We start from the raw sequence: 12,692 nt of genomic DNA on the forward strand, positions 1-12,692 counted from the left end.
TCCAGTACTTTGGCCACCTCATGCAAAGAGTTGACTCATTGGAAAAGACTCTGATGCTGGGAGGGATTGGGGGCATGAGGAGAAGGAGACGACAGAGGATGAGATGGCTGGATGGCATCACTGACTCGATGGACGTGAGTCTGAGTGAACTCTGGGAGATGGTGATGGACAGGGAGGCCTGGCGTGCTGTGATTCATGGGGTTGCAAAGAGTCGGACATGACTGAGAGATTGAACTGAACTGAACTGAACCTTTCTTCTCCTGTTCACAAGCTCCTTAATCTTTGATCTATAAAACAAATCTTTCTTCTAATGCTCATCTTCCAGGGTAGTAGTTGCTACTCTTTTCAAGGACGTGTGCTTTTACAAGTTTAGTTTTTATGACCAGATTCATGTCCCTTAGGATGGAAACCACCTTAATCATTTTTATAACCATAACTTCTTAATACCTAGCATTTTCTAAATGCTCATTACATAACTGCTTAAAGTAAAGATAACACCAAAAATTATTTTTTTTTCCAGCTCATACAGACTTTTATATGCATCAGGAACAAAGCAAGAAATTCTTTAAATTTATCCCTAAACAAATGCTCTAAAACTTACTGCAGGAAATAAAGAAAATAGAAATCTGAAATGAAGCAGATGTTAATAAGGTTGTAAATGTCTTGCTAAGTTTATTCTAATAATAAACTGCATAATAAAGGGCCAAAAAATGCAAGGCATTTTGTTGTTTCTTTTATTTTTCAATCATCACACATAACTTCAATGTATCTGTTAACTGATTACCTTCTTCTCCTATAATTGAAATTTACAAGGACAGGAAAAATATATCACTCCCTGTTGGTATATATCAATAATGCCTAGTATAGAATACTCAGTAGATGTTTATTAAATGAATTAATGATAGGTACTGTGGGGATAGTTAAGACCTAGCCTCACACATCTTCATTTCTTAAATACAACCACACACTAAAAAGCACTCAATTTCCTGGGCTACCAGTTTTCTTAACATATACCATACTGTGACAAAAATAAAGAAATAGAGGATTATAAAAATGATTAGTTACATTATTAATTACATGATTCTCAATATGAATCTGATTCAAATTTCATTATTAATTACCTGATTCTGCCTTTAGTTCTGAAGAAATATTTTGGTCTGCTAACATCATCATGCTAGAATAAGAACAAATTAATGGAACTCTTTTACTCTTTCAGTAACTTTTGAGAATCATCAAATAATACTTAATATACTTAATACTTAAAATAAGGACATTCCTATGCAATCAATTATCCTGTAGAAAAAATGTTAATATTAGAAATGTTAATGTTAGAAAAATGTTAATATATCTATATGAACTAATAGTTTTTTGAAAAGGCAATATGTGCATCCATCAGTGTGAGACAACAGGTACAAAGCATAGTATTTATTTTTTAAAATTAATTAATTTAATTGGAGGCTAATTACTTTACAATATTGTAGTGGCTTTTGCCATATATCAACACAAATCAGCCACGGGTATACACGTGTGCCCCCCATCCTGAACTCCCCTTCCACTCCCCTCCCCATGCCATCCCTCAGGGTTGTCCCAGTGCACTGGCCCTGAGCACCCTGTCTCATGCATCGAACCTGGACTGGCGATCTGTTTCACATATGGTAATATACATGTTTCAAAGCTATTCTTTCAAATCATCCCACCCTCACCTTCTTCCACAGAGTCCAAAAGTCTGTTCTTTATCTCGTGTCTCTTTTGCTCTCTTGCATATAGGGTCATCGTTATCATCTTTTTAAATTCCATATATATGCGTTAATGTACTCTATTGGTGTTTTTCTTTTTGACTTACTTAACTCTGTATAATAGGCTCCAGTTTCATCTACCTCATTAGAACTGATTCAAATGAATTCTTTTTTAATGGCTGAGTAATATTCCATTCTGTATATGTACCACAGTTTTCTTATCCATTTGTCTGCTGATGGACATCTAGGTTGCTTCCATGTCCTGGCTATTGTAAACAGTGCTGTGATGAACATTGGGGTACATGTGTCTCTTTCAATTCTGGTTTCCTTGGTGTGTATGCCCAGCAGTGGGATTGCTTGGGTCGTATGGCAGTTCTATTTCCAGTTTTTTAAGGAATCTCCACACTGTTCTCTATAGTGGCTGTACTAGTTTGCATTCCCACCAACAGTGGTAAGAGGGTTCCCTTTTCTCCACACCCTCTCCAGCATTTAGAATCAGACAGATCTCGATTTAAAGCTCAGGTCTGCTACTTACATTTGAGTGGCCTTGGGAAAGTTACTTAACCTGTTTTGAGTCATGATCATCTCATTTATGCAAAAAGAATAGCAGTCTTGTCTTCTAGCATTCTTCTGGTAAGGATCTCATGTAACATGAGAGATAATACTTTAAAAAATTAATATTCTTTTTCTATTTTATACTTTCGTAAATGAGACTGCCCCCAATCAAATGTGTGAAAGAGGATTAGTTATTATAAGAACACAAAAAGACCAAAGCTCAGCCTTTGATCACCAAAGTGGGGTTTCTGAGTCCCCAGTGGACTTGAAAACTAAATGTGAAAAGATTATTTTTAAATTCCTATTACTGCTTTAATGAAAAGTTGAACTCAGTAAGCAAAAAGAATTTTACTCCTTCATATTTCCCATTTAAATTCATCCTGTCAAAAAGACAAATTTAAAACTATAATGCAATTCACGGAGTCACAAAAGGCTGGACACGACTGAGCAACTGAACTGAACTGAAAACTATAATTCAAAGACGCATATACCCCTGTGTTCATAGCAGCAGTATTCACAATAACCAAGACACAGAAACAACCTAAATGTCCATCAACAGCTGAACGGATAGAGAAGATGTGGTGCATGTATACAGTGGAGTATATATATAAAATACTACTCAACCTTAAAAAAGGATAAAGTAATGCCATTTGCAGCAACAGGAACACAACCAGAGATTACCATACAACTTATATATGGAATCTAAAATATGACACAAACGAACCTATCTGTTAAATAGCGGAATCAGAGACATAGAGAACAGACTGGTGATTGCCAAGCAGGAAGGAGTTACAGGAGGGATAGAGTGGGAGGCTGAGGTTAGCAGATGTAAGCTTTTATATATGGAATGAATAAACAACTGCATAGAGAATATACTGTATAGAATAGAGAACTATTAATGTATTCAATATCCTATGACAAACCATAAAGGAAAATAATGCTTAAAAAAGAATATGTATGTATAACCCAATAACTTTGTTGCACAGCAGAAATTAACACATTGTAAGTCAACTATACTTCAATTATAAAAATAGAAAAAAAAGAAACAAATACAACAAATACAATACAACTACAATATACAAATACAATAAATTCATCCTGTCAAAAATAGTACTTTTTTGCCCCCAAATGAAATTTCATGTGTATTCTACTGTTTTTGTGGTAGGTACTCTCTGGTAATAAACACACACTTTTAGGTAATAAAAACTCCACTATTAGTCTTCTTCAAAACTAGAGGCACCGAAACAGTCTGAAAATAAAACCCCAGCCTTTTAGCACAAGTAGCTTGAGAAGCACTGCACTATTATGCTGATGCCTGCTGAAGAGAGGGTGTCTTACCCATGCCCACACAGAGAACTTCCTCTCACTGCCTACCTACCGTTCAGCCTGTCTACTCGTATTAACAGCATAAAACATTCCTCATTACTTTTGCCTCTTTAACCTGCTGGATGTCTTCAGAATATGTCACAAGAAAACCTGGATTCTGCTCTATCACCATCTAGTGGCTAAAAGCGGACAATGTCAACTTCTACAGGCTTCTCAGGAAGATTGCTCAGGGAAACTGTTCTGGATTTCCAGAACTGCACTGGGGTAACAAGCAGAAGCTCCTGTGCCAGGTTTGTGATAACTGTAAATCACAGAACTTGGCTGCAAAGCAAAGACAAATGAGCACATCCTTACCTGGGACTTAAGTATTAAAGCAAGATTAACAGTTTCAATGTTTCCCTGGTGGCGCAGATGGTAAAGGATCTGCCAGCAATGCAGGAGACTGAGGTTCAGTCCCTGGGTTGGGAAGATCCCCTGGAGAAGGAAATGGCAATCCACTCCAGTATTCTTGCCTGGAGAATTCCACGGACAGGGGCCTGGCAGGCTATGGTTCATGGGTTGCAAAGAGTCGGACACGACTGAGCAACTAAAATACATAATATCACAACACCAAACTCATTATTTAATTTAAACCTCTTCCTTTTCTCAACCTAGCTCTGAGTTAGACTCCTGAAGTGAGGAAAGCAACTATAGTTTTTTTTTTCCCCCTTCTATTTCTTGTTATTTTCCCTCCCCCATTTGCTAACTACTCTTTAGGATTCTCTGGCATTGGAGCAGCAGGAAGGAATTGTAGGAAAAAATAGGAAAGGTCTATCCTGATCTTAATTGATACTATTATAACATGTCCTTGGTGCCCTTTGGGCATGGCAGATAGCCAAATGCTGACTCTTTCAAACCTGAAGTATTATATTTTGAAGGGTTCAAGATAAGATTTCCCTATCCCTAGGATGCTCTCACTTGCTGCTCTTTATGATGTTCTCAGATTTTGCATTTGATGATACTATTTCCAGCCTTGTTTTTTTTTAAATATATTTTTCATTGTGTTTTTAAATTTTTTACTTGTTTTTTACCTACTTGCACTAGGTCTTAACTGCAGCATGCAGGATCTTTAGTTGCAGCATGTGAACTCTTGGTTGCAGCGTATGGATCTAGGTCTCTGACCAGGGATTGAACCCAGACCCCCTGCATTAGGAGCTTGAAGTCTTACCACTGGACCACCATGGAAGTCCCTCCAACCTCTTTTAGTCAAGTTTATTTTGTCTTTTCCAAGAAGTCATACTGGACGTGGTACCTTTCAAGATGATCCCTTCTGTGGGATCTATGTCTGACATTTGGGCAATATGCACAAATCCTTGCTGTGCAAGACTCTGAAAGTATATCTAGCATCCTCTTTATTAGCCACTCCACAGCATCTAACTGACCTTCTTGCTTTGAACCTTTCCAGATGTGAGTCAGAAACCAAATTCCAGAGAATACATGTTGAACTTTCCAAATGGTTCTCTGGGGGCTTCTTCTCTTGGGTTGTAGTGAGGGAGAAGTTTCTCTCTCTCCTTGCATATGACACCAACAACTCTTATCAAAGAAATAAACATTTTTTAAAATTTTATTCATTTTTAATTGAAGGATAACTGTTTTATACAATTGTGTTGGTTTCTGCCAAACATCAACATAAACATTCTCGATCATTTCGTCCTCTCAGTGCATTCTTATTCTTTTTTTTAAATAACTTGGAGGTTGGTGATGAGCTAATGATGAAAGAATGAGGTTTTGATCTCATCTATTACAAGTTTGACATACATGGTTCTATACAGAATGGGGGATACAGTAATTGTCATTTTATTTTGTTCTCATCTATTGGTCACGTTCCAAACTCTAAGACTACATGAAAGTACATTTAACATCTTGCTAGTTCAAAAGGTTTCACAAACCAAAGGCAATGCAGAGAAGGTGGTCAAATTCAAAACCAAAATACCTGGCAGAGGGCTATTGTGTCTAGGAGAGTTTACCATGAAGGTTGCAGAAAGAAAATGAAGTCAAAGTCTTGGTGGAGAACTTCAATGAGACTTAAGGGGCTTAGGGTGGTAATGAAAGCTACAGTGAGGAAGAATCATCAATGGAGAACTTCAGGCCCAAAATAAGGCTGTAAGTTCATCAATGAATTTATCAGTAGAGTCCAGCCCAGGTATAGAACTAGTCTTGAAACCTGCAGCACAAATTGGTAAAAATTCAGAGACAACTCATGGGTCCCAGACACTCTCAAGACCCAACTTCACTTCTCCCCCTCTTTGGCCTATACATCTATATTTACAGTGATGATTTGTCCAAACTGGGACCTTTCTGAGAGTAAAAGTCAGCTATATTAAAGATTATGTCACAATAGCAGGTACATACTGGGACTGTCTCAGGTAAATCATGAGGCATGACCATCCTCAGGAATAGTTTCATACTTCATTATTCAGCCCTTCAATGGATTCTGTTAGCCCTGCTTTGAAAATACATCCAAACTCTGACCTCTCACTATCTCTTCTCTTGCCACTCTGGTCCATAGTCCAATATTTCTTGCCCAGTTAGGGCAGTATTCTCCTAACTATAATTTCCCTAATTCTTTGCCTTATCATAGTCTGTTCTCAACACAGCAGCTAGGATGATTCTTTCAAAACATAAGCCATATCACATCATCCTTCTAAACCATTCAACAGCCTTAAAATTCACTTATACTTGCCTAAAATGCTTTATATGATCTTGCATCTTGATTCTCTCACTTATCTCCTAACTCACTACTCCTCCTCACTTCACACCAGGAGCCCAAGCCTTCCTGCCTTGGGTATGGCTCCAGCTAGTCCCTCTACCTGGAATGTTTTTTTTTTTCCAATGAATCACACAGCTTGGTCTACCTACTTCTTATGTCTCTGTTCAAATACTACCTTTTCAATGGTGAGTCTCTGACCACAATACTTAAAAGAGCAAATCTCTACCCTAATACTCTGTAGTCCCCTATCTTGCTTTATTTTTCTCCATAGCATTTATTACCATATAGCATGGTATAAATTTACTTGCTTATTAATTTATTGTTAATATCCTCCAACTAGAATGTGGACTCAATTAAGGCAGAAATTTTGTTTTTAATCAATTTTGTTACAACAATTATATAGTTAGACAGATAGACAGACAGACAGATGGATAGATAGAAAATATACTCTGGTAATCAGAACAGTCCTGGCATATAGTGAGTCCTCAACAAATACCGAATAAACAAACACCTGAATTTCTGGGCTAATAATCATACTTGCTATATAACTATGAGAACAAAAAGCATTAAAAACACAACAACTTTAAAAAATGTTAGTCCTTACACTTTTCTGTGGCATTTCTGATAGTCTTCTGAAGAGGTACCTAAGGGGGGAAAAAAGATCTATTAGGAATATAATTCAGGGGAGGGGAATCAAGATGGCAGAATAGGAGAAGATGGAGTTCACCCCCCACAGCAAACATATTAAAAAATATATCCACATGTGGAATAATTCTCATGGAAAACTAACTGGAAACTAGCAGGAAAATATCTATACAACCAAAGCTGCAAGAAGGATCTCCACATAATCAGCTGGGATGGGAAAAAAAAAAAAGGGCATCAGGTCAGGACCTGTGTCCCTGGGAGGAATCTGTAATGAAATAAAACATCTGTGTGGGTAGACTCTTTCCCTGGGGAGCATTAAGTTAAGCCCAACCTGGGCATCACAGTCCTGGGGTCCTGTGTGCATGAGACAAACTTCCTTTCCTGCTCAGAAACCCACTGAGATGATAGTAGAGCTGGAATGAGGAGTACACACATACTGGCTTGCCAAAAATCAGGGCAAAGAGGACTTCATGGCACTTCCCAACCCCAAAGGGGAAGTACCCAAGCCCCACTCACTCTGCACCACAGCCTGAACCAGGTTCTGGGCAAAGACTTGGTCTAGCTACACAGAGACACACTAGAGTGCCTGGGGCATGATCTGGATGGAGCTGTGGTGGCCACTATCTTGCATGCATGTAGGGTGGCATCAAAAGAGTGTGAAGAAAGGTTTTGGGACCCAGGACGACCACACAGGTCCCACTGGATTTCAAAATCTTCAAATCACCAGAGGATCATATAAGAGAGAGGGCTATTCATCAAGGAGGCTGACTTAAGGGATGACTTCAGCCGGAGGACACAGATCCTGGTGCCAGTAAAAGGGTCTGCAGAAGTGGCACAGCATGCCTTCAGAGTAGATGTTGTCACCACTCCTTCTTGACTACTGAGGAAACTCAAGCACAGGGGACTTCAGAGATCAAGCCCTGAGCCTTTGGAGTGGGACCACTGACTCCAACACCTTAGACTACCAGAGAACAAACCCCAGGGAGTATCAAATAATGAGAACTCACACAAAGGAAACCACTTGAATACAAGACCCGGCATCACCCAAACACCAGTACCACCCTGTGCAGGACACCTCATCTAAACAACAAACAAAACAAAAATACAAACCCAATCATAGCAGACAGGATTACCACCTCACTCAGCCTTGCCCATCAGAGGAAAAACAAACACACAAACAAACAAACAAAAACTCAGCACTAATCTCACCCTACACAAAGCTTACACAAACCACTGGACCAACCTTAGGAAGGCAGAAACCAAAAGGAAGAAAGAATTCAACCTTGAAGCCTGGGAAAAGGAGACCTCAAACACAATAAGTTTTATAAGGAATGAGAAGGCAGAGAAATGCTACACAAATGAACAAACAACCTAGAAACACAGAAGTCCAAATAAATGAAGAGGAAATAGGCAAACTACCTGGAAAAAAATTCAGAATAATGATAGTAAAGATGATCAAAAATCTTGAAAATAAAATGGAGAAAATGCAAGAATCAATTAACAAAGACCTAGAAGAATTAAGGAATAAACATACAGAGACAAACAACACCATTACTGAAATTAAAAATACTCTAGAAGGAACCAGTAGCAGAATATCTGAAGCAGAAGAATGAATCAGTGAGCTGGAAGATAAAATGGTGGAAATAATTTCTGAAGAGCAGAATAAAGTAAAAAGAATGAAAAGAATAGAGGATATTCTCAGAGACCTCTGGGACAATATCAAACACACCAACATTCAAATTATAGGGGTCCCAGAAGAAGAAGAGAAGAAGAAAGGGTATGAGAAATTCTTTGAAGAGATTATAGTTGAAAATTTCCCTAACATGGAAAATGAAATAGTCAATCTATTTGTGCCAAGAGGCACAAAGAGTCCAGAGGATAAACCCAAGGAGAAACACACCAAGACACATACTAATCAAACTAACAAAGATTAAGCACAAAGAAAGAATATTAAAAGTAGCAAGGGAAAAGCAACAAGTAACATACAAGGGAAACCCATACATTTTACAGCTGATCTTTCAGCAGAAACTCTGCAGGCCAGAAGGGAATGGCAGGATATATTTAAAGTACTGAAAGGGAAAAATCTATAACCAAGATTACTGTACCTGGCAAGGATCTCATTCAAAATTGATGGAGAAATCAAAAACTTTTCAGACAAGCAAACATTTAGAGAATTCAGTACCACCAAACCAGTTTTACAACAAATGTTAAAGGGACTTACATAATCAAGAAATACAAGAAAAGAAAAAAGATCTACAAAATCAACCCCAAACAATTAAGAAAATGGCAATAGGAACATATATATCAATAATTACTTTAAATGTAAATGGATTAAATGCTCCAACTAAAAGGCACAGACTGGCTGAATGGATACAAAAATAAGACCTATATATATGCTGTCTACAAGAAACCCACTTCAGACCTAAAGACACATATAGACTGAAAGTAAGAGGATGGAAAAATATATTCCATGAAAATAGGAAGCAAAAGAAAGCTAGAGTAGCAATCCTCATATCAGACAAAATAGACCTTAAAATAAAGAAGATTACAAGAGATAAGGAAGGACACTACATAATAATCAAGGGATCAATCCAAGAGGAAGACATAACAATTGTAAATATCTATGCACCCAATATAGGAGCACCTCAATACATAATACAAACACTAACAGACATAAAGGGGGCAATTGACAGTAACACAATAATAATAGGAGACTTTAACACCCCACTCACACCATTGAAGAGATCATCAAAACAGATAATTAATAAGGAAACACAAGTCTTAAATAATACATTAGATGAGATGGATCTCATTGATATCTTCAGGACATTTCGTCCAAAAGTAGAAGAATAAACCTTCTTCTAAAGTGCACATGGAATATTCTCCAGGATAGACCACATCTTGGGTCACAAATCAAACCTCAGTAAATTTAAGAAAATTGAAATTGTATCAAGCATCTTCTCTGACCACAATGCTATGAGACTAGATATCAATTACATTCTCATTGGCAAAAAACTGAAAACATTCCCCCTAACATCAGGAACAAGATAAGCATGTCCACTTTCACCGCTGTTAATCAACATAGTCTGGAAGTCCTAGCTACAGCAATCAGAGAAGAAAAAGAAATAAAAGGAATCCAGATCAGAAAAGAAGAAGTAAAGCTCTCACTGTTTGCAGATGACATGATAGATAGTGTACATAGAAAACCCCAAAGATACTATGAGAAAATTACTAGAGCCAATCAGTGAATTCAGCAAAGTCACAGGATACATCAATATACAGAAATCACTTGCATTTCTATATGCTAACAATGAAAAATCAGAAAGAGAAATTAAGGAATCAATCCCATTCACCACTGCAACAAAAAGAATAAAATATCTAGGAATAAACTTGCCTAAGGAGACAAAAGAACTGTACACAGAAAATTATAAGACACTGATGAAAGAAATCAAAGATGATATGAACAGGTGTAGAGATATTCCATGTTCCTGGGTAGGAAGAATCAATAGTGTGAAAATGATTATACTATCAAAAGCAAAATACAAACTCAGTGAGATCCCTATCAAATTACCAATGGCATTTCCCACAGAACTAGAGTAAAAAAGTTCACAATTCATATGGAAACACCAAAGACCCCGAATAGCCAAAGGAGTCTTGAGAAAGAAGAATGGAGCTAGAGGAATCAACCTTCCTGACTTCAGATTATACTACAAAGCTACAGTCATCAAGACAGTATGGTACTGTCACAAAAACAGAAATATAGACCAATGGAACAAGATAGAAAGCCCAGAAATAAACCCATGCACCTATGGGTACCTTTTTTTGGTTGACAAAGGAGGCAAGAATATACAATGGGGCAAAGACAATGTGGCAAAGACCTCTCCAACAAATGGTGCTGGGAAAACTGGACAGCTACATGTCAAAGAATGAAATTAGAACACTGCCTAACACCATACACAAAGATAAACTGGAAATGGATTAAAGACCTAAATGTAAGACCAGAAACTATAAAACTCTTAGAGGAAAACATAGGCAGAACACTTGATGACATAAATCAAAGCAAGATCCTCTATGACCCACCACCTAGAGTAAAGGAAACAAAAACAAAAGTAAACAAGTGGGACCTGATTAAACTTAAAAGCTTTTGCACAGCAAAGGAAACTACAAGCAAGGTGAAAAGACAACCCTCAGAATGGGAGGAAATAATAGCAAATGAAACAACTGACAAAGGGTTGATTTCTAAACTATAAAAGCAGCTCATACAAGTCAATGCCAGAAAAACAAACAACCCAGTCAAAAAGTGGGGAAAAGACCGAAACAGACATTTCTCCAAAGAAGACATGCTGCTGCTGCTACTGCTGCTAAGTCGCTTCAGTCGTGTCCGACTCTGCGACTGCATAGACGGCAGCCCACCAGGCCCCACCGTCCCTGGGATTCTCCAGGCAAGAACACTGGAGTGGGTTGCCATTTCCTTCTCCAATGCATGAAAGTGAAAAGTGAAAGTGAAGTCCTCAGTTGTGTCTGACTCTTAGCCACCCCATGGACTGCAGCCTACCAGGCTCCTCCATCCATGGGATTTTCCAGGCAAGAGTACTGGAGTGGGTTGCCATTGCCTTCTCAGAAAGAAGACATATAGATGGCTAATAAACACATGAAAAGATGCTCAATATCACTCATTATTAGAGAAATGAAAATCAAAACTACAATGAGATATCACCTCACACCAGTCAGAATGGCCATCATCAAAAAGTCTACAAACAATAAATGCTGGAGAGAGTGTGGAGAAAAGGGAATGCTCTTGAACTGTTGGTGGGAATGTAAATTGATACAGCCACTATGGAAGATGGTATGGAGATTCCTTAAAAAACTAGGAATAAAACCACCATGCTGCTGCTAAGTCGCTTCAGTCGTGTCTGACTCTGTGCGACCCCATAGACGGCAGCCCACTAGGCTCCTCTGTCCCTGGGATTCTCCAGGCAAGAACACTGGAGTGGGTTGCCATTTCTCTCTCCAGTGCATGAAAGTGAAAATTGAAAGTGAAGTCGCTCAGTCATGCCCGACCCTCAGTGACCCCATAGACTGCAGCCTACCAGGCTCCTCCATCCATGGGATTTTCCAGGCAAGAACACTGGAGTGGGGTGCCATTGCCTTCTCCAAAACCACTATATGACCCAGCAATCCCACTCCTAGGCATATACCCTGAGGAAACCAAAGTTGAAAAAGACACATGTAATCATTGCAGAACTATTTACAATAGCTAGAACATGGAAGCCACCTCGATGTCCATCAACAGATGGACAGATAAAGAAGTTGTGGTACATATACACAATAGAATTTTACTCAGCCATAAAAAGGAATGCATTTGAGTCAGTTCTAATGAGGTGGGTGAACCTAGAGCCAATTATACAGAGTGAAGTAAGTCAGAAAGAGAAACATAAATATCGTATTCTAACACATATATACGGAATCTAGAAAAATGGTACTGAAGAATTTATTTATAGGGGAGTAGTGGACAGATAGACATAGAGAATAGACTTATGGACATGGGGAGAGGGGAGGAGAGGGTGAGATGTATGAACAGAGTCACATGGAAAGTTACATTCCCATATGTAAAATAGATAGCCAACGGGAATTTACTGTATGCCTCAGGAAACTCAAACAGGGGAGATGTGAATACCTGT

General features: G+C 38.3%; 1 protein-coding gene across 1 annotated transcript in view; it reads right to left on the reverse strand.

Annotated features, from left to right (window-relative positions):
* LOC104979868 overlaps positions 1-12,692 on the reverse strand; it is a 125,704-nt gene that overhangs the window by 64,269 nt on the left and 48,743 nt on the right. Inside the window, exons 7-8 of the mRNA XM_010828420.1 lie at positions 6,971-7,010; positions 1,122-1,174 (exon numbers count right to left, since the gene is read on the reverse strand). Of these exons, the coding sequence (XP_010826722.1) occupies positions 1,122-1,174; positions 6,971-7,010 (93 nt within the window). The remainder of the gene's footprint in view (positions 1-1,121; positions 1,175-6,970; positions 7,011-12,692) is intronic.

Source organism: Bison bison, unplaced genomic scaffold, assembly GCF_000754665.1.
Source record: "Bison bison bison isolate TAMUID 2011002044 unplaced genomic scaffold, Bison_UMD1.0 scf7180017864492, whole genome shotgun sequence".
Lineage (NCBI taxonomy): Eukaryota > Metazoa > Chordata > Mammalia > Artiodactyla > Bovidae > Bison > Bison bison.